This window comes from Rutilus rutilus (assembly GCF_951802725.1).
Source record: "Rutilus rutilus genome assembly, chromosome: 17".
In the NCBI taxonomy this organism is placed as follows: Eukaryota; Metazoa; Chordata; class Actinopteri; order Cypriniformes; family Leuciscidae; genus Rutilus; species Rutilus rutilus.
In genome coordinates, this window is record NC_140230.1 from 19,917,722 (window position 1) to 19,943,512 (window position 25,791).

The 25,791-nt window shown below is 36.9% G+C and overlaps 1 protein-coding gene across 2 annotated transcripts; it reads right to left on the bottom strand.

The window, feature by feature from the left end:
• Positions 1 to 559: 559 nt before the first annotated feature.
• On the bottom strand, positions 560 to 15,533 carry LOC311276294 (meprin A subunit beta-like). Of its 2 annotated transcripts, XM_084385889.1 has the most exons (16): positions 15,440 to 15,518; positions 15,195 to 15,262; positions 15,054 to 15,072; positions 14,783 to 14,821; positions 14,595 to 14,626; positions 14,402 to 14,480; positions 14,186 to 14,303; positions 13,456 to 13,634; positions 13,081 to 13,299; positions 10,986 to 11,138; positions 10,565 to 10,789; positions 10,023 to 10,454; positions 9,750 to 9,923; positions 5,019 to 5,127; positions 1,780 to 1,827; positions 560 to 1,086 (listed from the first exon to the last, which is right to left on the bottom strand). In XM_084385889.1, the coding sequence occupies exons 2-16, from the start codon at positions 15,255 to 15,257 to the stop codon at positions 996 to 998; spliced, it is 1,980 nt and encodes a 659-aa protein (XP_084242015.1). In that variant the 5' UTR covers positions 15,258 to 15,262; positions 15,440 to 15,518; the 3' UTR covers positions 560 to 995. The 2 variants fall into 2 exon arrangements, with proteins under 2 accessions (XP_084242015.1, XP_084242016.1); XM_084385890.1 differs by lacking the exon at positions 15,054 to 15,072 and having other exon boundaries at positions 15,178 to 15,262; positions 15,440 to 15,533.
• Positions 15,534 to 25,791: the final 10,258 nt, after the last annotated feature.

The following is a 25,791-nucleotide window of genomic DNA, read 5'->3' on the forward strand; positions in this document are numbered from 1 at the left end:
GCGAACCGGATGACCAAGGACAGAGAACCTAGAACCTTAACCTATTAGCCACCAGGCTGAAGCACAAGACAGAAAGTAGGATTTGGGTGGAACAGCAAAACTATAGTAATGACATATTGAGACATAATGGTTGGATGGATGCAAATCATCACTTATTTGAGTGCAAAAGCTCCATGGACAGAAGTGTTTCAAAATACTAAAAGTAATAATTACATACCCTATAAAGGTCACTTGATATTATAAGTTTATTATGTGTTTATGGACTCAACTATCATGCCCTAGGCCTATATATTGACATTGAATGAGTGAACAAGTGAGTGATTTTGAACATAACACTTTTTTGACACAAGCTTCTAAACTCTATTGTCAGTTGTCACTTCACTATTGTGCTGTAACTTCAAGTGGCATGTGCCACCTGCAAATGCCTCAAAATTCATCTGAATAGGCCACAAGTTCCAGTGGCACGTGCCTCTCAAAACCAGGTTTGCCAACGGAGATGCCACAACTTCCAACGGCATGTGAGAGGCACCAATAAATAAGTATCATACCACCAAATGTTAAAACCCAATTAATCTTTTATTTAATTCTCACCAGATATCCATAAGAAAACATGAAAAACTTAGATTTGAGTAGGCTTAATAAGATTATTATTCAATATAGAACACAGCATGTAAAGTCTGTCATGAAAATGCTTTTGCTGTTCTCAGCGAAATCATTGTGCTGCCCAATTAATTTTCTTGATTTTCTGTTACATATTACAACAGGAGTTGTTTTGTCACTAGATAAGTAGATTCACCAAAATGTTTAAATAATTTGGCATTAAAGAAAGTCTCAGATATTTCAAAATTTTAAAGAGAGCGTGGAACATGAAAGAGATATACATGAATGTGAATAATTAAGCTTACACAGATCTTCACTTGCCTGTGATTAAGCAATCAACATGTTAATCTTAACTCTAAATGAAATGATTACAAGTGAATAGTGGATTCTCATGTTTAATTCACCAGCAAAAGGAAGCAAAACACCAAGAGGATCATAGAAGAAACAGTCTTGGCACTGGAGTTGCAAAATATGTCCAGACATTCACTAAAAGAGGAGAGAAATACAGATGTTATGATAAATACGATAAATTGAAAACACTGTCTGCCTATGGCCCCTCAATGGAAAATATTCATTTCATCACATATATTTTTGGAGTGTTCATGCAACTGTTTCATTTTACTAAATGTATCATTATAAAATGGTCCTGGGTTCAAAGCAGTGTGCTGAAATCTACAATACTGCAGCATCAACTAAGCAAAACACTTATTCACTATATCTCCATTATTAGCAGATTATTTTATTATTTTTTATTTATTAGTTATCTTATTTTTAGGGACTGTGGCTGAATTAAGAATAACATAGCATACCAATCACTATAAAGATATTGCAGAAATAGTGAGAGTAGTGTGGTAGTATGCTATTTTGAATTCAGCATATGTTTTCTAGCAGAAAAATGCAACCATAAATTTGCTTATTAAAATATTTTAGTAAAAATAAGTTTTAACATGTGGTCTCTCTTTAACTTGTGAATGTATGCTACTGTGCATCACTCCTCACAACTCTTTATTCATGATGACTTTATTATATATGACTATACACATTATAGCAGAGCCTCCCTAATCTTATTGCTTAAGAATTGCAGTCAAACTAAAGCAGATATTGATAATGTAGTGAGTTTTTTCAACATTTTCCATCCACATAAAAAATCTGACCATACAGCAAGAGGTTGTGGCTTACCCCACAGTAGGTTTTGGTGTAGTTGTTGTTGAAGGTGTGGGAAGAGCTCTAGAAGGGAATATACTGTTAATGTATCCAATTTCCTTCAGAAAAGTTTTTCAAACAATGATCATTCAAAATTACAAACCTCCGACCTTCTATTCAAGCAACAATTTCCTAATGAATTTGATGAATTAATAATATATATATTTTTAAAGGTATGCTACATTATGTCGCTTTTTTTTTTATTTAATTAAAATGCCCCAAAAATATTATTAATGAGAAAATGCAAAAAACATTTTCCAAGCCATGTCTTTACTTTATACACTTAATACACTTTGATAAAAGGGACATAGTGGTGGAAAGAATATGGGATGGGAGGAAAAAGTATTTTCCAAAGCTTTTCAGTTCTCTTGCAAAACTTTTTTGTTCTCTCACAAAGTTATTTGCGTTTGCTCGCAAAACTTTTCTGTTCTCTTGCTAAACCTGTTGTGTTCTCTCATGAAATGTGTGTTCTCATGAGAGACTTCTTCACGGTGCTTCGTGCTTGTGTTTGCATAGCATCACTTGAGTGATCTACGGAGCCCCTAAAAATATAAGATTACTGCTGCACTCCAACACGTTAGCAGCTAGCTCATGGTGCGTTCAAGTCATCTCGTATAGATCGTATTTACGAGTTGAATGCACATGAACGCCACCACAATGTCGTAAATACCAGTGGGGAGCTCGGGATTTTCTTTAAGCCCCGATCTGTACGAGTTGGGGGCGTGTCAGTGAGAAACATGGCGGAATCAATGAATGCAACGTCTGTAGTTGAGCAAAGTGATAGTAAAATATATCACAATACTTACAGGTATTGCAGTGACATTGTAAGGCTTTTTCATTTAGGGTAGAGTGGGGGAAAACGCCCCCCTGGGGTAAAACGCCCCCCACCTGTTTTTCCCAAAATAACCACTAAAAGTAGTCAATATAGGTTTTTACTGTTGCTATGCACTACGTTGATAACGGGGATATACAAATCTCTATGGAGAAGCTGACACCAGCGACATATTTGAAGAGAAGAGGATTACATGGTAAATGCTATAATTTTCAGATATTAGTAAATAAGTGTTTAAGAGAATATTGTTCTGCAGGATATCGCAGTGATGTATGATAGATGAATAGTGAAGTCTGTAGTTTGAGATCATATGTTATTTATAAGGAATATAATTATATAAAAAAAATTAAACATTTTTAAAAAAAGTCATAGCTTGTGGGGTAAAACGCCCCCTACGCTGAGGGGTAAAACGCCCCCCCTGGGAGCATAGTTTCTCTCTATCATAATTACTATAATAAAATATTTCTGTCTATCAAATCCTTTGTTTTACACTTAATGCAGTATAACTAGGTGGTAAAATCAAAATATTTGAACAAAACATGAAAAAATTACCTCAAGTGAGCATTAACTAACTAGCTTGCTAGCAAAGTTAGCTCACTGATGGAAGGTAGTTAAATTTGGCTATTTTGGACATTGCTGAAATAAATATTAATATATATACATGTTTATACATTACTTGCCTTTTACTTTTAGAGATTAAAAACTATTGTCTGTTAATTTTGCTGTTGATCTATCAAGCAAACTGGTTTGTAAGAAAGGGGGCATTTTACCCCACCTTGGGGGGCGTTTTACCCCACCGCTGGGGCAAAACGCCCCCTTTGTACAAAACTATTTTCAGTCAAAATGCTAATTAATTATGAAGGCTAAGCAATTTTTATATTTGGTGAATAACTCCTGCCATAGTCACTCAAAACCGGGATGGCAATTCTAGTCACATTTATGTTTTGTTTCACTGTAATGTCACATTTTCCTTAAGGGGGGCGTTTTCCCCCACTCTACCCTATAACAAAGTAAGCTCTCTGCACAAAATATGATATAGCCTAACTTACTTGTAATATAACAATTATATGTATATACTAATTATATAATGATACAGTTAATTTACATTGGCCTCATAAGTTAATTAAAAACATAAAAAGAAAAGCACACCCGATGCGCATTCTTTGTTCTTCATTTTCTATAAGCAGAGTTAACAAAACTTGCTATATTTTCGTGTTATTCATTAAAAGAAGGTACACCACCATCTTGCTCCGACGAAACTGACTTGAACGCACCTCACGTCGTCAACACGACTTCCCACCTCGTACGTACGAAATTCCCAGGAGGACTTGAACGCACCATCAGTGAATGGCTACCGGCATGAGGACCCCAGGTGCCTATACACCTGCCTGCTCTTAATTGCCAACCTCTCCCACCCACATTAGGTGACGTAGCATTACGGGGAGCGATATTTTTTTCCCCAGGATGGTAGGGGAAGACTCATGAATATTCATTAGGGAAGTCATCCCTGATTGGTCTTAACCCCAGTGACGGGTAGGTTTAGGGGCGGGGTTACGGGTAGGTCATCAGACCCCCAGTGACGGTTAGGTTTAGGGGTGGGGTTAGGGGTAGGTCATCAGACCAATCAGGGATGACTTCCCTAATGAATATTCATGAGTCTTCCCCTACCGTCCTGGGAAAAAAAATATCGCTTACGGGGAAGAGTGAAAGTGAGCGAGAGGCGGAGAAAGAGGGCGAAGAGAGAGAGAAAAGAGATCACCTCAAACCCACAGGCTACACTAAGCTAAGTTTTCCTTTTTTTATGCTCATTGGTTAAAATCTATCAGGTTATCGGCAACATAAAGTCCTTGTTGCTTAAGGCTATCTTTTTTTATTTTATTTTTTCAGTAAGGCTTGCGATTATATTGATAATGCCTTACTTATCTGTTGTCATTATGGCAACATGCTTGCTGCTGCCAGCATGCAACCTATAGGGATACAACACCTATCATAGCATCTAAGGTTCATTCAGTGTTATCAGCAGCTTTATCACGTTGCTCAGGAGCTTATTAAGTTACCCTTCTCTATCCCTAGCTCTTCCTCTCATCCATTCAGGACTTGGCCTTTTGATATTCCTCTTTGAATCAGACTCCATTCTTCTTGAATTATGTTGTTTCATTAAATTTAAGAACATTAATGATATCACATTACCTTGTTTCTGTTCTGTTACCCTAAGGGGTTTATCGCTTCTCTCCCTGCGCTTATCCTGGCTAGGCTGCATGGATGTGCAGGGAGTTCTTGCCCAGAACAGAACTAGGCTATACCATCAATCCAAACTGTATGCTAATTCTTAATCATCTTGACGATAGTTTTCCTGACAAACAACAGTTAAACGGTTATTCACCTTGTAGCACATGGTTCCTGCTGGGCACTTGAATCAGGAGAAATGTTGAAGTTCTTCACTGTTGCTTTAGAGCAGGGTAGAGAGTCATTATGAAGGAGCCCTGAGATATCTATGAAAAAGTATCCAGGATTAGTACAACATTTAGTAGGTGAGACGAGAAGATACACGTTATTGTGTTCACAAGAACAAGATAAGATGATATTTTAATGCTATTTGAAATATATGAAATGTTTTAACTAATCTAGAGCTGTCACAAACTATTATTTTAGTAATCGAGTAATCAGTCGATTATTTTGATTGAGGAATTGGATAATATTTTTTGTGGTAATAAAAATAGAGCCAAGTGAACAATAGCATTTAAAATGATTTAAAATAGGCTACATATATAATAACAATGAGGCAATGATAATTGGTTCAAATAAAGTATCAAAAGCAAGGAATCATATGATTTTATTGAACACCACTGTTAAAATACATACTGTAATATAGTACAGACAATAATCAACTCAGAGCGAAGGTTTAAACTTTTTATTGAAATCGCGATGAACAACAAATCATTCCGAAACCCGCAGCTAATATATATTTTTTAATTGAATCGCAGCCTTTGTGATTTCACAAATGGTTTTAATGTCATGCAGCGGCTGCAGCCTTAGAAAACGGTCTAATAATGTGGTCTATTGATTCTCGTCTGTGGAATGTGCCACTTTAGTTATTTTGCTGGTTAAACAACATGGGTAAATTGCAATTGAGGATTTTTAAGTCGAGTACTCGAATTCAATCGAGGAATCGTGACAGCCCTATCTTTTAACGAATGTCACTTCAGTTATTTCTGAGTATGAGACAGAACAACATCATGCAGAAGAGATTTTGCCACAAACTCAACCAAACTCACTTGAAGGCTAGCCTGCAACCCGTAATGCCTGTAACGCTGTGGTATGCAGGGGAGGAGACAAGAGGCCATTTCTTTAAATAGATGTCAATGGAGGAGAGGCTTTATTACACTGAATAAACCGCTTTTTGAGGAAATGGCTTATCATTTCACAAGTTCACACATACATAAAATCAGATGTAGTAATTTATGCGTATTTGGCGTGCTGTCCAGGAGAGGGCTCCAAGCTCGAAATTTGGCCCGAACCCAGAGTACTCCCCCTTTTACTGGGATAGAAACCAGCCAAGAGTGAGGTGATGGGGTGGTGGAGGGATGCTGTGAAACTGTCATAGTACAGAGGTGAGAACTCTGTACCTCCCGAACTTTGTTACATGAAACTTCATTTAATGAATGAAGCCCAGCGGGTAATCTTGAACATGTTTGCCCTTAAACACTTAGGTTTTTTTTTTTAAGAGTCACGGACAGGTATGTTTCATTTTATGGTTCTTCTCTTTTATTTATATGGTATCCACAAACCGTAGGCTTGTTCGACTTTATGAATCGCTGCGCAGACCGATCTGCGGCTGACTTGAAGCAGTGCATGCCGGTTTGAAATTTTGTCTGACTTGAGACGGCGGCGACGCCATGGTGACGTATGGTATCAAAGTACCCCAAGAGCAATTCGAGAGTAGACGGAGAACCTCGTAACAGCTTTTGTTGCAAAAAAAAAAACTTTAACTTAAAGGAACTGTATGTAAGATTGTGGCCAAAACTGGTACTGCAATCACTTTCAAATTACTGTAGAGCGGTGTATCCCCTCCCCCCTGACTCGAGGTTGCCAGTTAGGCTGCAGGATCCAGCAGGAACGTAGGCTGCTACAAGGAGCTTCCAATGGCAAGTGACGAGTCCTACACAGTACGTTTTTTTTCTGTTAATTATGTTTATGCTTCATGAGAGATGTTTTGCGTATTTCGGATTCATTACGAGGTCTTTTAGGTTTCGTAACGTTAGACATTTTTTATCCGACACGTTTGTAGCTGCAGCTGTGGTAACTAGAGCAGAGCTGGCAACCCGGATGCCGAAACACTACTGACTTCGTGATTAGTAGATGGGTGAAGGGTGGGACATCAGTACAAAACACAACATGACAACATCAACATCAGTTGAGGGCTGCAACTTCACTTTTAAATGACAATATCCTGGCCGGACTGTTGTCAGTGATATAAGTATTTGAAATGAACATGATTTCTTAATGTCTAGTGACATATCAGGGCCATTTTATGAATAATTGAAGTACATTTCTTACATACGGTTCCTTTAACACCTAAGATGTACCATATGCTTTATATTTGCAGATTACCTTAATGGAGCAACTTAATTTGAATTTAACTGATGAATTGCGAGTGGTCATTTGTGGAGCAATACAGTTAGAATTCTACTCTACTCACTTGATCAGTTTCTCATTTAAAAACAGCCTTAAATGAGAAACAGCATTCAGATTTAACTTACGAGTTGTGTTTGACAGATTATTTTATTCGCGGACTACCTTCATGGAACACCTGCAATCTAACTTGACTCCTGAGTTGCGCATGGACAAATTTTAATTTCTATTATTATTCAAGTTACTCTTTCCTACTGTAGTTTTTTCTTTTTTCCTTCAATTCCTTTTTTCCCTCCCGCCGATCGGTTACACCCAGCCGCAGCCGTCGAACGCACTTATCATATAACCTACCGGCATCAGTTGTTGCATCATTGCCATTCATGGCATAGTAAAGTGTACATAGTATGCACACTTCAGAATCTTGCCGGAAGTAGGTCATATGGGTTACTTTTTCCCTACTATTTTAGGAGTACTGTGAATTCGGACATATGTCTTTTGTTACCATATCCCATCTCTGACTCAGCTCCTTCATGCTGATATCACGAGACAGCTTTCACCTCGACAAGAAATATCAGGTGCTTTTGACTTCGGGTGCGGCTGGATCTGCCGCTTGCAGTCAGTAAGAAGCTGAAAACGGAGACGTGAAGTCGGACACTGTCTGCTTCCTATAGTGACGCTTGTGCTGTGTTTGCATACTTTCACAGCTGAAGTGAAATAAATGCAATATTTGTCAAATACAGATATTTCAGAGACATTTTCATTCAATACATTATGTACTGCTTAATACAGCACCTGTTTGTACAAGAATAAGTTCACCATAAGCCTACTCTATTTAAATACCAATGAAGTCGGGTCTATGTTTTTTATCAGTTTTATTTTGATGAACATGACACAATATAACATTGCGGCGACATTAAAATAGTTTTTACTGTTATAAAAACAGATTTGTGAGCTTTAGTGGAACTGAAGGTCAGAATACACATATGACCGTTGTCATGTGGTGAATCTGGCCAATCGTGGAAAAGATGTGTCGTCATCAGAGCTTGTGCAGCCGCTCTTGAGAAGCTGCGCAGGCTGAGTCAGCTGTCTGCTCTCAAATCGCTCTCATGGTACTATGCCATACGTCACAGTCATGTGGCGTCAGCGATGTTTCAAGTCGGAAAACATTTCTAACTGGCATACACTGCTTCAAGTCAACCGCCAATTGGTCTGCGCAACACTGCATGAAGTCAAACAAGCCTATCGTTACATTCGTGAGATCTCAGCACACAAGATCTGGTCACACTCACACCCCTAACATTTAGCTAAATTTTCTCAGAACATTTCAGCTGTAGAATATTGCAGCCTCCCATTTGAATTATTGCCATAACCTCACACAAAATAAATGGAAAAGAATGCAGGGGTCTAAAACCAGAAGTTGAATTTGTTTAAGTTGACACAGTGTGGCATTATTGCGCAAGATGTGGAAAAAGCAGTGAGACGCAGCGGTCATTTGTCTAGCTAGCACATGTTGTTCTAAGTGCAGAGGTGGACAGTAACAAAGTAAATTTAGGCCTACTTGAGTACTGTACTTAAGTACACTTGTTGAGTATCTGTAGCCTACTTGTTACTTTAACTTCACTTGAAAGAAAAATATTGTACTTTTTACTCCACTACATTTCTGTCAAGGTCCTTGAGGAAAAAAGTAGTTATGTATGTTAGGGCATGATTTTTTTCGTCTCTAAAACGTGATTGGATTTTTGCGGGTGACAGACAGCTATCAGTAATCACTATTGTACGGTCATGTGTCTTGAAGTTTGGCGATTAGTACGATTTCTCTCTACTAGTGATCTGTGAGAGACAGTATTGTTGTCATAACTAACGGTTTGAAAATTTTGTTTTCATGGCAAAATAAGTATTTCTGTTTTACTCTTTGTTAAAGCAGTATTGCTGTTGGGCAGTTATACAGCTATGGTTGTGTAGCTGGGTTTTTTTTTTTTTTATCTGATCAGTTTGTATTTACAGACCACTTGATTGTGCATGAATGGATACACATAGATGTGTACTTTTGTGGGGGTGGTAGGAGTGTTAAAAAAATGAAGATGATTATGGATGTTTTTTTTTGTTTGTTTTTTTGTCAATTCAGTTGTTTAATTCCTATAGGTTTTGTGACATTCTAAAAGCTCTCAATTCCTCAGATACTTCAAACTGGTCAGTGTATTCACTAGGTTGCTTCAGAGGCATAATGTACTGTATCAATGCAACAATAATAAAACAATGCATTGACATTTACTTTTTACTTTTGATTCTCAAGTATTTTTAAAAACAAGTACTTATGTACTTTTATTTGAGTAAAAATCGGTCTTTACAACTTTTACTTGTAATGGAGTAATATTTGACCAGTTGTATCAGTACTTCTACTCAAGTAAAGAAGTTGTGTACTTTGTCCACCTCTGTCTATGTGAACCAGGCCTTATTCTGCCCGTTCTCTCAGGTAACCTACCTTGCATGCTGAAGAGAAATATGATGTCACCACCCTTGATAAACTCTCTTCTAGTCAGATCGTCATTCACTATGAGATATGGATAGCTAAAAAATCTCCCCACATATACAGTCTCATTGCCAATGGTGACTCGAGTTCCATTCTTTCCAGGATTGTCCCAGTAATATATGCCATCTGTTACAACAAAAATAACAAAAGAATTTATTTGATCTTTAGCTAAGTAAAATTCTGCATATGAACACAGATGTGAAAGAAAAATAATAGGATCCTCACTGGGAGATGCCAAAGCAGGGTCAGTGGTGATGCTTTGTTCTAAGGACATGCGCTTCTGCATGTGTGGATTCTGGTCAAGCATCTGGAAGGTTATTTGTCTCCATGGACAAGGCCACTGCAACTGGTCATCATATGCACCAGATACCAGATGAACATACATAAAAAGGTAATTCATCTGATTCACTAATGCAGCCTGAAAGCGATAACCATCACTGGAGTAATACAATGGACTGTAATGTGTTGAAGATTCCCTTATTGAAAAGTCCTTTATCTGCCATGTGTGGGGACACTCAGTCTCTGAAATATTGATATCATCCAGTGAGAAGCCTCCACTGGAGTTTCCAGCTCCTTTACGGGCTTCAAATACAACTTGGAAGGTTTTATTTGCATTCAGTGACACATGATGCAGTTTCCAGTAATTACCAGGGAGTTCTGCAAGAAATAAAAGGTAAAATTAAACATTTTAGGAACATTTTAAAAGCATAGGTCGACACATGTTTTTTCCCCTGTAATATTACATTTGACTTGAAGAAGAGACAGACCTGTGATCTGATCCATAAGTCTGAGAGTTCCTCTGTTGTCTGCTTCATTCTGGTACTCTCGGATCCAGATGTTGAGCTGGTCAGACTCATTACTGCTGTGATAGTAGTAGAACTGCAGGCACTGGACTTTGCAGTCTCTTTTAGGGGTCATTGTCTTGCTCTCCATTCTGGCTGTGTCCCCTTCCTTTTTCCCCTCAGTGCTGAAGTGCATGAAAAAAGACGTCCCTGCAGACATGAAAACAGGTGTATAGTTGTGTGGAACTGGGTGGTACAGTGACTGCTTCTGTGGATGGTAGTGAAGCATTTATTTTTGGGCAACTGAAATAAAATAAAGTCTCTTGCTGTAGGGGTGCAACAGATCACAGTTGATCCTTGATCCGTACGGACCAGAATCGGCACGCATGTGATTCACGGATCTCACCATTTTGTTCTTTGCTTAAGTAGGTGTGGTCAGTCACATTGATGCCACTCACTGACTTCACTCTCTGCCAGCCATAAACAGCAGAACAGACACTCGTCTGACACAGAGATTCATCATCAAAACTGCAGTGGTCAAGGAAAGAGATGGAGGAATCTGTAATCCAAACAGACAAACAGTGAGGCAAAATAAATTGCACATCCATATTTTTCCCAGTTAGACATGTCCCTGGGTCAACATATTTTTGTAATTGATGTTGATCCAGGAACAAATTTTCCTGGAATTTCAGGAATTTAACTATAATATTTGTTTTCATGTAGTACCAGGAAGGACTTAACAGGAAGTGACTTAACAGGCAGTGACATCATCACATGACACAAATACGATTAATTTTTACAAACGAGGTAGGTAAACAGAAAAGTTATGATAAACTCCACATTTTTACCTGAGAATGTATGTAAATATATATATGTACCAACAAATATTTAAAACAAATATTCCTAAGTTAAATTCCTTATGCTGCGTTTATACCGCACCCGAATTGAGCGTCAAATTTGCGTCTATCGCACTCTAGTTGAACGCTTTAACATTTTGAATCCACTCGCGCATCCAAAGCGAATTGGCTTTAGCGTATAAAGCTATGGAATATGGAGAGCCATGAGGGCCAAAAACATGTGAATTTTAACATACGGATATTCTAGATTTGTTAAAATTGCATTGCATGTTCAATGGTGGTAGCCTAGTCCAGCAGTTCCCAACCCTGCTCCTGGAGTACCCCCAACACTGCACGTTTTCTTTGTCTCCCTAATCAAACACACCTGATTCAACTCATCAGCTCATTATCACATGGGTTAATGAGCTGATGAGTTGAATCAGGTGCGTTTGATTAGGGAGACAAAGAAAACGTGCAGTGTTGGGGGTACTCCAGGAGCAGGGTTGGGAACCACTGGCCTAGTCTATGAAGCTCACAGAAATGGTTAGACCCAAGTCTTCAGCAGCCAATGACACTGACCCATTCAAACTGTTTTTTAAGTGTATTTCATGTATTCAATGCACTGATTTGTCACACGTATTCAACACATATTTCACGAATATTTAACGCGCTGAATACACGTGAAATATGCGTTGTTGACGTGTTAGAATTCACGTGTTTTTGGCGCTATGGCTTTCCATAATCAGGACTTCCAGACGCGCGTTAACGCGTCTTTACATTAGGCTTGTTTGAGATGCGCCTTGCCTGAAATGTATGCGAGAGTCGGCGGTTGCAGTGAGGGAAGGAGTGAAAAAAGCGCAGGCAAGACGGACAGTTCTCTCTTCTCGCAGTGGATCTGACACCTGTGAGATCAAAGATGGATATCGCGGGATTCACGCTTGTGCACAGTGTTGCTAATAAACTGGATGTAATTTAAGTTCTGTTGCTTTCATATGAAAATAATTATAATGAACAAGACACCCATTTAATTACATACCAAAGATGTGTTTATCAATCATTTTACTTTAATTACAGACATGTTTTATATATATTTTTATAAATATGACAACAATCAAATAACCCATATATCACACTGTCAGAGAGTTTGGGAATACTAACACAATTTATACACATAAAAACATGAGATCAGAGTTTTCAAACAGTTTAAAAGAGAACAATACATACGGTTGTTTAAACCAATGAGCATCAAGCTGTGTCGTCAGCAAGTCGTATCCCATCATGCTTTTGATCAGCGCAGTCGGTGGAAAGCAATTGCGCTCGACTGCAGAATTCGACACGTCCGCCTTGCGCTCGCGAGAGTTTTTTGACATAAGTCAGCAAGACATCAGAGCAAGGCGGACCGCACTCGGACACATTTCTAACCGGCATGCATCTCACGTGATCACCGGCGATCGGTTCTGCGCAGATTTTGCTCATCTCAAACAAGCCTATTGACTTAACATGGAAATCACTCATTCCAGATGCTCAATTCGCTTTCAGTGTGAACGCAGCATTAAAGGACAACACATGTTTTCTTTTCTCTACCACATCAGACTTCAAATTCTACTAAAATGTTTAACACATCCACAAACTGCAAAATGAAAACAATGTGTGTAAAATACTCACTGCATTTATAGAGTTTGTTGAGCTCAATCGCATCATATTCACTGATGTCCAGGCGTTGACCAATCACATCTTGGAACTCAGGAAGCTTGGTGATGATCGTGGATCCATTACCGTTACTGAAGGCATTTTTACCATAATGCATCACAGAGTAATAGTCATATGGGGTGCCTTGGGTGGTGATCTCATTCTCGCTGTATTTATCAAAATTTCCCTCTTTGCCTGAAAATAAACACTATGGAGTTAAGGTGATTATTCATAAAGAATGGCTTATTAAAGTGCTGATTAGTTAAATGGGCACTGTAATCAGTATGTCAGTGAATGTCTGTATTTTACTGTTTTACTCTTTTCCTAAAAATAATAAAAGTTCAGAGCAACCTTTTATGATGTTTTCAAATTTGATGGTCAAATAATCATCTCTGTCATATCTTGACTGCTCATGCCAAAATCCTAGTGCATGGAGAAACTCATGCTCAACAATGGCTTTTATTCCACAGCCATTTCCAATGGAAAGAGTCTGGCCTCCGGAAAATGTGCGGCCGACATATGACCAACACCTGTAAAATAAGAGAGATAACGGCACATTCACGCAGCACATAGGTGCATTCATATTTTGTCTGGTAGTGTAAAAGAATTTGTTAACTCATGAATGTTTTAAGGCCCTTTCACACCAAGATCGATAACTATAACGATAACTATAAGCTTATTAGCATCCACACCAGCGGACAATAACATTCTGCTTATTATAAGTGCACACTGAGTTTTGTCATCGGCCACTTTTTTCCATTAGCTGAAAAATAAATAAATTATGAAAGCAATTCTAACGATATCGTTCAGTGAGAAGCCTCCACTGGGGTTTCCAGCTCCTTTACTCACTTCAAATACAAATTAGTTACAAATACTATCATCGATATAGTTGAGGTGTGGACTCTGCTATTCTTTTATATTTAGAATAATTTTTAGAACTATATCGTTATAGTTATCACTCTAGGTGTGAATGGGCCTTTATACTATACATTCAGTGTAGCATAGTTTAGGCTGTATCGGAATAGTCTATAATACCACATATTACTAATATTGTGGATTACTAACTGGAAGAATACTGTACCCTTCACGACTCTCCACAGAGATGTAAAAATCTTCAGCTGCTCGGGGCTTAAAGTCAATACATGATTTCAGTCTGAACTGCTCAAAAGCTCTCAAAATTACTCCTTTATAGTTCATTCCTATAATCACAATCAAAAATACATGATGGATGAAAAACATATAACAGTAAAAATTTACTTTTTTTTTGTTTGTAAGTGAGAAATCCATGTTTTCTTACCGAGATTCACACTCAGCTCATAGGGGACGGGAATATCCCACCGGTACTCATTCCCAAGAATGGCACTCCTTTGCTTATGCTTTAAAGCAAATTGTTTTAAGTACCCTTAGAAATATCATATTGACTGATGTCTAAATTATCCAATATTCATAATTATCCATGTACTTTGAGAATTTCTTAGAACACAACTCACCACCATGATGTCTCCTTCTCTGAGATTTAAACCTAACATTCAGTTTAAAGTAAATATGTGTTCAGTTTACAGTAAATATGCTTGAATAAAATAGAAGTATAAATAATGATTTATGAACAAAAACAGATATGTTAGCTTACTGCTAATATAAATGTACTTTAGTTCTTGAGATATTATAGTAGTTTTACCTTTGTTTATATCTGAAATGTCCTTCCATTCCTCAGTGCCTTTGAGGAGAATATAATGAAGGAAACAAAAGAAGACAAAGATGTTATGTCGGAAAATAGAATTGAGTGCTAGTCAACATAATTTTAGTGAAACAATCTGAAAGTAAAATGAGAAAAAAAGAGCAATCAAAATTTCAGACCATAATCACAACAGGATCTTTTACACTTTGCAAGTGAGACATATTACAATAACATTACAACAGATTCACGTCAGTGACTGAGCTGTACTTACCATTTATATCAGGTTGTGGCTGAGAACATGAGATATGAAAACAATACTCAGACATCAAACTAATATTTTTAAAAATCAATAACTGTTTATCACCTTTACAACAACAATGTATTATAACAGAAACCTATATATCCAACTTACCATTGGTGATGCAAGACAAAGTGCCAAAGCCAAACTCAGCAGAAGAAAAGCACATAACTGCATTTTTACTGGGAATCATAATGATTACATTTTATGAATGATGTTTTATTATTTGCATTAATTTTGCATTGCAAGCAAAATGCAAGCGATACACCAAGTATTTAATAATGTTGAAAAAACTACTATCTTAATTACATTTAAGTCCATGAAAATATGTGATTAAAAAAGAAAAGTGGGATACATACCAGTTCAGTCATTAACAGCTAAAGTTAAAACATAAAACTGATTGACCACCGAGAGCTTGGCAGGTAATAACCAAGTGAGAGTCCCTTGATGTCTGACAGGTTATTTAAACATGCAGTTAGTACAGTTTTATTTTATTTACTTCCTTATGAGCTTCTATTGGACAATGACTCACACACACACACACACACACACACACACACACACACACACACACACACACACACACACACACACACACACACACACACACACACACACACACACATCGCATTTAGCATAGAACAATCCATCAAAGTTACTTAAACCTGTAATGCAAAACATTATTTTGATGTGTTCTGGTAATATTTTGTCAAATTTAAACGTGAATTTTTATGTTTTTAATGAAACTGTCTTGATAATTTTGAAAACTGGGCAGTGGCTTTCCACTTCCCAGCATGCTTTGCAGTGGACTGGATAAGGAAAATAAAGGTTAAAAAGTTTTTGGTAACACTTTATAATAACATTCAGTTATAAATTATTAGTTAATGATGAATTAATCATTTACAAAACATGACTATACATTGATAAATGATTAATAAGTGATATGCTAACATTTTATAAATGTTTTGTTAGTTCGGTTGTAAGTCATTTTTAAATTATTAGTTAATGATTAACTAATCATTTACAAAATATGACTATATGTTTATAAATTATTAATAAGTGGTATGCTACAAATGTGTTGTAAGTTATCAGTAGTAATATGCTACACCATATGTCAAAATGATTGATGGCCTCTCTAATTGATTAATGGGTTGACCTTTGCCCTTGCCCTGACCTTGCCCTAGTGTTGACCTGCCCTAGTGGTGACCTTACCCTCTCGCTGACATAGTCACCTTTGACCTTGTATCCTCCGGGGTTTGGAAATGACTTATGACCGTTGATTAATGGATAATATTTATGACCTTGTCATGAATAAGGGATTCATTGATGAGTATTCATATTTGAACTTTGGCCCGGTTATAAAGTTATAAGGGTTATTTTTTAGCTCTGACATCCTGTTGTGTCACATGCCATTCCAGCACATAGTGGGAGTTTTCCGAGCACAGTGGAAGTGATGAAAAGAGATTTTCTAATAATGAGGTATATTTCACACTAAAGTTGAAAAACATTCTGTTCTTTAAAAGAATTAAAATGAAATGCTTATAAAATAAATATAATATAAACTAAATATCTTGCTAATTAGTTAAAAAAAACATTCTATTCTTTAAAGGTATATAAATGAAATGCTTATAATATAAAATGAACATCTTACTAATTTAACTAACGTTGAAAACATTCAGTTCTTTAAAAGTATAAAAATGAAATGCTTATAATATAAAATATATAATATAAAATCTACTGAATCAATCATTTTAGTTTTAGATAAACAATAAATAAAATCATATTACATTTTCAGAGTTTAAGAAGTAGCTCCTAACACATCAATGTCCATACCACGTATGAATGGGTTCACAAAAATGCAATGAGTTTAAAGTTCACTGTAAAAAATTTCTAACCCTCCCAAATCAAAAATTTCAAGTGACCGATAACATCTAAATTTTTCAATTGGCCCAAGTGAAATTCTGTAAATTATCAAATTAAATGTACAGATTTTAACTTGGGCCAATTGAAATTTACAGAATTTCACTTGGGGCAATTGAAAAATGTAGATGTTATCGGTCACTTGAAATTTTTGATTTGGGAGGGTTAGAATTTTTTTACAGTGTTGTAATATAAAAGAACCTGAGTGTTTCCCTCTCACACCAGCGTTTGACAGTCATGAGACATTGTGAATGTTTTGGTAGTGCTAAAATTATTTCAAAGTATAATCTTAAAAGTTTAAAGTATATTTTTTAAAAATAAAAGATGTTTTAAATTAAATTAAATTAATTATTTAAAGTCTTAATAAAAACAAATATTCTACATCGATGGTCTGTGGAAAAAACTTGACTTGAACTTAAAGTATATTTTTTATTTATCAGGGGTATGTAAAATAATTAGAAATTTGAAGTGTCAACATGCCATCTCACACATGTGAAATGTTTAATAATTCCTTAAGTTGTCTCTGTGAGAAAATTATCACATAGGTCTATCTTCAGAGAGAGAGCAACAATGAAAACATTTAGAAACTGTGAACCCTCAGGCGGTCCCCATTGATAGGCTGCTTATAAGGCCCTTCCGATCAGCGCTGGGTCTTCTGAGAAAGAAGTTCCTTGCCCATCATTAATGATAGCTTCAGGATATAGGGTGACAGACCAGATGAGCCTCTGTGCATCATGTCACAGCGTATGTAATGTTAGTCTGCTAACGCCTTTCCAGAGCTAAAGTTTTGTTCGTTCTAAATTTATTTCAAAGCATAATCGTAAAAGTTTAAATATGATCTTTTTAAAATGAAAGATAGTTTAAATTAAATATATTTGTATATAAATTACTATAATGTAATTTACTATAATAAATTACTGTAATGATTTTGTTTAACAGTGACCTAAAGTATAATTGTTATTAAACAATGTCTGTTCATTGTTGTAAAACTGTACTTAGTCATCTTAAATCTCATTGATATGAAAAGATTCAATCAGTATTTTTTTTTTTTTGTTCAATTTTTATGGCGGTGGCTTTCCAGAGCCATGATGATTTTTGTACTGTAACTGCATATTCTATCCCCTACACCTAAACAGGACCATCACAGAAAACTACATTTGTACATTTTCAAAAATTAATTAAAGGAGCCGTATGTAAGATTGTGGCCAAAACTGGAACTGCAATCACTTTCAAATTACTGTAGAGCAGTAACTGTATCCCCTCCCCCCTGACTTCGAGGTTGCCAGATAGGCTGAAGGATCCAGCAAGAACATAGGCTGCTATATTATTTCTTAATGTCTAGTGACATATCAGGGCCATTTTATGATTAATTGAAATACATTTCTTACATACAGCTCCTTTAAATAAATAAATAATTTATTATAATTTCTAAGCTGTTTTGCGCACGCACACACACACACACAGTTCTAAAAAATGAACTAATCTCTATTTTTAAATTAAATGATTATAAATAAAATATATAACCAATGTATAATAACATATGTTACTAAAATGTATTTTAAAAAATTTAAACATAGTTTTAGCTAAATTAATATATTTATAAAAACACCTTACATTTTCAGAGCACTGAAGAAGTTGTTTATGCAATGATAAAAAACAATCCAAAAAGCAAATAGTTTAAGTTGTCATAAACAAAACAGCCCCAGATCCTTCAGTGATAAACCACAGTGTGAAATGAAGCTTCAGACCCGTACAGAGACAAGAGGAGTTACAGACCAGATGAGCCTCTGGGGATAATGTCACATTAAAGCTAGTCTGCGTTCCAGAGCATACTACATTCAGAGTTTTATACTAAATTAGTTTAAAAGCATAACCTTAAAAGTTTAAATTAGATATTTTAAAATATGATATTAAAAGATTTTAAAAATGATGTTTTCCAGAGCCTAATCTCTGATTAGACAGGTGATGTATTACTTGTATTATTCATTAAAATAGAACTGATTCTGCTGTAAGACCCATTGTTGTGACAATCAGATTTTAAAAAACCTCTATGGTATCATGCTGACTTACACAGACATCAAGAATCAGCATATGAAACTCAACAATGGTGACCATTAAAAAATGATTTATGCCGCAATGCATGCTGGGAGCCATGGATAAGTTTTGTATTATGCTAGTACCCAGCATGCATTGCAGAATGAATGATTTTTTAATGGTCACCACCATTGCTGAGATTCATATGCTGATTCTTGATGTCTGTGTGAGTCTTAGTAAAGCAATACCTTTTCTGTGAAACTTTTTGTGCACAACTCTTTGTAAAATCCTTCATATTATTTGATGGTCACAACATGGCTGGCTCTTATGCTGTAGAATAACAGTTTTGAATTAAACTAATATGTTACCCTTTTAATCAGAGATCAGACTCTGAATGAAATCAGTGAATCAAGTCACTAAATGATGATTGTCATCATCAGTCCTTCACCATCAACACCCGATCAGACTTTTCCTTGCCTTTTGTGCCATAATAAATATGTTTATAAACACTCAATTATAGCAGCCTAAGAAAATCTTAAGTGCAAAAGTCAAGTGTCAAGAGCCCAACTAAAGCAAACGCTGATCTCCATCATGGTGACCTTAAATGAAACTCAAATAATCAACTTCTAAACCTTTGTTAATTCTAATAAGAACTTCTGTAGACGAATGGCAGTAATAAAGTCAAAGTGGTTAATAATAAGTGAAGCTTGTAATGTTGTTCGTGGAGTTGTTTAATCCTCCTCTGCTGAGATCTTGAGATATTTAATGTCTTCTTTTATCTCCAGTTGATTTTGCTGTAGCTGGAAGTCAGTTGTAGTTCTTGTGTTTCTCTTTCCTTCAGTGATTCTGCTTGTTAACACCAGGTGCTCATCACTAATGCTCAATCATCACTTAATTAATCACTTAATTATACAATTATCATTCTGGGATCTAGAAATGTTCTATAACTCATTCAGTTTGAGTTCTGTTTCAGTCATTCAAGTTTCGGTAATATTTGAGTGCTGTGAACTCAATTGTATTTAGTTAATATTACTGTTAGGTTTTACAGTGTACACATTTTTCAGAGATGCTGGTGGTCCATGGCGTGGCACAAGTAAAGTTTGTCTTGAGCGAATATTTCATTTTACTCATCTTAATTCAAAGCATGATCTTACTTTTTCTACGGTAGCTATGATCTATTGCACTTATGTTTAAGTTCATTTATACTTTTCTTGTATCTCCCGAACTAACCTTTATCAGTATGGAAACACACAGGGTGAAACCCTTTACTGAGAATATATTATCGGTTATCTACTCAAAATACTTAATATGTAGACCATTAACTTGCACGGATTAATTGTTCACCACAAGACTAGTAATATGCGCTCACAAAGTAAATAGGGTCAATTTTGATTTCAGTTGGACTTTAAAAAACGGAACACGAAAAACAATCTCGTTATCCGATTGTCCTTGATGTGTTTATAGATGGAAATCGGAAATCAAAATAATCCGTGTATGTGTATCATTCGTTCAGTCGTTTTTTATTTAATATTGAAAGTAGAAAAATGAGAAAATAGTTCCTTTTTCGATTTTTCATTTTTAAAAAAAAAACGAAAAACAAGAATTCAGCTTGTTTTTTCGTTTTTCGTTCTGAGGTAGAAAAATGAATAAACAGCTTGAATATTCGATTTCTACACGTGGGCGGGAATGAAACGCCCCTTTCCTCTGATTTGTCAGCCGAAGATCAAACTGTCCCGTCCACCTGTCATCAGTTCTGCACTGCAGAATAAGAGTCCTCCGTTGTGCGGATTCTTAACATTTACATTTACATTTATTCATTTAGCTGACGCTTTTATCCAAAGCGACTTACAATTGCTATATATGTCAGAGGTCGCACGCCTCTGGAGCAACTAGGGGTTAAGTGTCTTGCTCAGGGACACATTGGTGTCTCACAGTGGATTCGAACCCGGGTCTCTCACACCAAAGGCATGTGTCTTATCCATTGCGCCACACCACCCCTTAACGTGTTTATTGCAACTACATTTCATCTTTTTTTCATCAAACAACCAGACTAACGAATGGTTCGACACAACCCGTACTGGGGAATAGACTAGACAGGGCTTTCTTCTGTGTAGATATAAATTCACCGATGCTTTGCATCAGCTGGGTATGCGGCTGTAAGCTTTTTGTTTTGAAAACAACAAGTAAGCTTTTTGTTTTGTATAGCTTTTTGTTTTGAATCTCTATTTACTAGCATTCCTTGTTGTTTATATTGTTAAATATAACTTACTCATCACCACACATTAATCTGACATTGCTAGCTTTTATCTAAATCGTTTTCGCTAGCACAACATGCTAGTATTTCGCTAGCCTGTTAATGCGCCATCCGTGCCTGCAGTCTTTTTTTCTTTCTTTTTTTTCTCTCGTGCTCGCGCCTTTTACGAGTCCATCAAACAACTGTGGTGAGTAGGATGAGTCAACAAACACAGTCAATCATGTCATCTTCTCTTCTTATTGTCACTTGCACTTCGTGTCACATCATGTTGCATGTCAGCCTGAGGGCTTTACATGTGATAAATGCAGATAGTCAGGCTGACAGAGAAGATTTCAGATAGAGACATGCATGCAAACTTTAATCGAGGATAGTAAGAGTGCAAGGGCTTTACATACTGCTTTGGATATGCGGCTGTATATCCAATATACAGCTTAGTGAACTAGCTTAGTGAACTCTGTACATTGTTCGGTTCTGGCTGTAGAGCCCGTGCAGCAGGGCAATTGGGTGACCGAGAGACGCTGTAGCCGCTCTTCTGTTTCAATTACAACATTAAACAGGTTCTCCCCACTCAATGAAACACCCACTGATAATCCTGTTGAAAGTGCCATAGTTATTGGCGATTCTATTACACAGAACGTGAAAATAGAGACACCAGCCACCATAGTCGAGCCAGAGCGCCTGCCATCAAAACAAATTTAAAACTGCTGGCTAAAACTAATCGTAAATTCTCTAAGATTATTATTCACGTCGGCATTAATGATGTCCGACTTCACCGGTCGGAGATCACTAAAATTAACGTAAAGAGGTGTGTGAACTCTCAAGTACAATGTCAGACACTGTAATTTGCTCTGGTCCCTTTCCTGTTCGCCGGAGTGATGAGATCGTAGGCGTAATTTGCGGGTGGGACATGACCCCACCACTTTTTGCTAAGGTCGATATTGTCCTGACCACTTTTGAAACATCTCGCGGCACGAATGTACCAATACAAATAAATAAAACATCTCCAGTTAACTAGCAGAGCATTCATTTAGTTCGTTTGTTAACCCTTGTATGGTGTTCGGGTCTGTAGGACCTGTTTAAATTTTTTATCAAAAGAAAAATTATACGATTCATCATTTTTTCAACCTCAGACTCATTGACCCCCCCCCCCCCCCCCATCCCAAAGTGGGATACATACCAGTTCAGTCATTAACAGCGAAAGTTAAAACATAAAACTGCTTGACCACCGAGAGCTTGGCAGTTAATAACCAAGTGAGAGTCCCTTGATGTCTGACAGGTTATTTAAATATGCAGTTAGTACAGTTTTATTTTATTTACTTCCTTATGAGCTGCCATTGGACAATGACACACACACACACACACACACACACACACACACACACACACACACACACACACACACACACACACACACACACACACACACACACACACACACACACACACACACATACACACATTTATATTACACAAAGGGGCTAATAAAAGTGTGGAAATTGTAGGTCCTGTGTACCTTTACTCTTTCCTCCTCCTGTCAGGGCCTGCTGATATTGTGTGTGTGTGTGTGTTCTTGTAATATGGTTTATGAGGACACAAATGTGTAAAATGACATGGGTTTTACAACGTAAACATGGTTGACATCTGTGTCCTCATAAACCAAACGGCTTTAAAAAACATACATACATACAATTCAAAAAAGGCCAAAAGTTTTCTGTGATTGGTAGATTTGAGGGTAGGGTTAGTGTAGGGGGATAGATTATACAGTTTGTACATTAGAAAAACCATTACACCTATGGAGAGTCCCCGTAAACCACATATCCGAGTGAGTGTGTGTGTGTGTGTGTGTGTGTGTGTGTGTGTGTGTGTGTGTGTGTGTGTGTCTTCACAAGCTCTTATCTCAGAGATTTATGGCCATTGGGAACTACAGCTAACATCCAATTTTGCATCTTTTCTTTTACTTGTATTTTTAGTCTACAAACTGCTTGTTTCAATTGGTTGTCAGTTGTAGGCTTTAAAGGGAACTATACTTTTTTGAATTAAAGGTAATATCACATCCCTGATGTAAACTTTTGCACCAGTGTCTAATTTAAAATGTACTATTGTCCCATTAGCCACAAGAGAAACAATCCACTTGGAGGACTTCACTAAATTCTCACTGAATACACATTTAGTATCATCTTGATTTGTATCCTCCTCGGAAACCATCTGCACGTAAAAATAATCACTCAGGGTATCACTGTCATAAGCATCATCCACATGCACTTTATTTTCCATCTTAAATTCTTTTGAAAAGCATATTTTTGCAAAGTGGTTCAGGCCATTACACTAAAAACACATTTTACTGAAAGCAGGTCACTGTCGGAATTTAGGTTTGGTCTCACAATGTTTGCAAGGAAATGTTTCATTGTCATTACCTCTAATACTTCTTGAGTTACTTTGTTTCTTGTCTCCAAGCGAAATGGTGTCGATTGCTGTGTTCAGATATGGCATCGTCAAAGAATTGGCCATTGTCAAACTGTATCACTTGCTGTCTCGCTAATTCACTGGATTGGCACAATTTGACAGTATTAATCCAAGGTGAGTTCAGATTCTCTCAGTTTCTTATCACATATACCAAAAGCAGTCTGATCTCGAATCATTGAATCTCTCAATTCTCAGGTCTGTAAGAAAGCAATCAAAAGCCTCTCTTTCATAGTGCATCCACATTCTAAATACATATCATTCATATGTCTCATTCTTCTTTGCCAAACAATGAGCATAAAAAAATTGCCAATACCTTATCCAGTTTCTTCTTATCAACCTCTTCCTCAGAAATAAAGGTGTTATAGAACTCTATGACATCTGATCCAGCAATGGTTTCATCCGTAGCATCCAATTGACCAATAGGTCAACATACAACTTGAACTGCTGTTTGAAAGTCCTCCAATTTGCATCAACATTTCCACACAACTTCAGTGACCCCGGGGTTTAATTTTGTCAATGGTGTTCTTCTTACCCCACTCCTGGTACCATGTATTATTCAAGAGACATCAAATAAAAAGAGAAAGGAATTGCTGGTGCTGGCGTCTTTATTCCACATGGAACACACATCATTACCACACACCATTCGAATTACCACACACTATTCCTTAGCAAATGCACTTACCTTTATACAGTCCATTCATGTAGAATGAGAAAGCTAATGATCGATTAGTGTCGGTTGTTATTAGTTTTAGTTTTGGTTTTAAGGTGACTATCTTCAAATGCGCGTTCCAGCGATGGGGGTGCTTTTCACGTCACAAGACCTGATCCTGATCATTCTTTTTTTTTTCTTTAATAGAAAATAAAAAAGAAAGTTTTTTTGTGCCTCTTTGAGATGGCACCACAAGGCGACATTCACTTGCAAACCAGAAGCTTCTGGATGGCACATAGCATAGGTCTGGAGTAATGAGTTTAGGTAAAATGGAGTAGAGTGTAGAGCTAGTGGTTGTTCTGTTGGCAAGCATCAGTGCCTTGAATTTGATGCGAGCGGCAATTGGCAACCAGTGTAATTTTGTGAGGAGAGATGTGACTTGTGCTCTCTTTCGGCTCGTTAAAGACCTCTCTAGCTGCAGCATTCTGGATCGGTTGCAGAGGTTTTACAGTGCATGCTGGAAGGCCTGCCAAGAGAGCATTACAATTATAATCCAGTCTGGATAGAACAAGAGCTTGGACAAGTTGTGTAGCATGCTCCAATAGGAAGGACCTCATCCTCCTAATTTTGTATAAAGCAAATCTGCAGGACTGGACAGTAGCAATGTGGTCTGTGAAGTTTCAATATTTTACATTATGCAATTTGAATAAAACAATTATAGACAAAAAGGTTTACTATAAGAGCATTTGCTTTCTTTCTACTACTGAGGCTTAACTTTGTTTCTGTCAGGACCACTATCGTCAAATACGATTAACAATTAGCATACCGTTTGGATTGGCGGTATGGTTCTGTTCTGGGCAAGAATTCCCATAGATAAGAGCAGGGAGAGCAGCAATAACTCCCTAAAACAAAACCATATGCCAATATCCCCCAAACTGACAGTGCAAATCTGGATTTTTTTTTTTTTTTTTTTTTTGCAGTTACCCGAGTGAGCCAAGGCAAAAAGCATGTTGTCAAACCTGAAAAGCTTGAGCAACAGCATCTTACTTACAATGCGGGAAAGCCTTAAGCAACAAATATGTTGCCTTTAGCCTACCTGGATAAACGAGTATGTTGCCAATACCCACATGAGCCATAGCAACGAGCATGTTGTCAGTACCCGAAATGCTTAAGCAGTAAACATGCATATGCCATGAATGACATGCCATCTAAAATGAAGAAGTGAAAATTTGAGATATCAAAATGAATCAACTGCTTGCTTGTGAGTGTATATCCGCAGTCCAGTTCCAGTTTATTTTGAGTGAGGACTGAGCTAGAGATAAGAGATGGAGATTTCCTTTTCAATTATCTTTGTCATTTGGAAATTGTAACAAGGTTAGATGTTATGGGAA

Bases quoted from the DNA above. Each gene is read 5' to 3' on its own strand.
- LOC311276294 (XM_084385889.1), bottom strand. From the start codon at position 15,257: ATGCAGTTATGTGCTTTTCTTCTGCTGAGTTTGGCTTTGGCACTTTGT. The intron at 13,635-14,185 runs GTACAGTATTCT...CTTATTTTACAG, and splicing joins TCTGTGGAGAGTCGTGAAGG to GTGTTGGTCATATGTCGGCC. The intron at 10,790-10,985 runs GTGAGATCCGTG...TCATGTCTGCAG, and splicing joins CTTAAGCAAAGAACAAAATG to GGACGTCTTTTTTCATGCAC.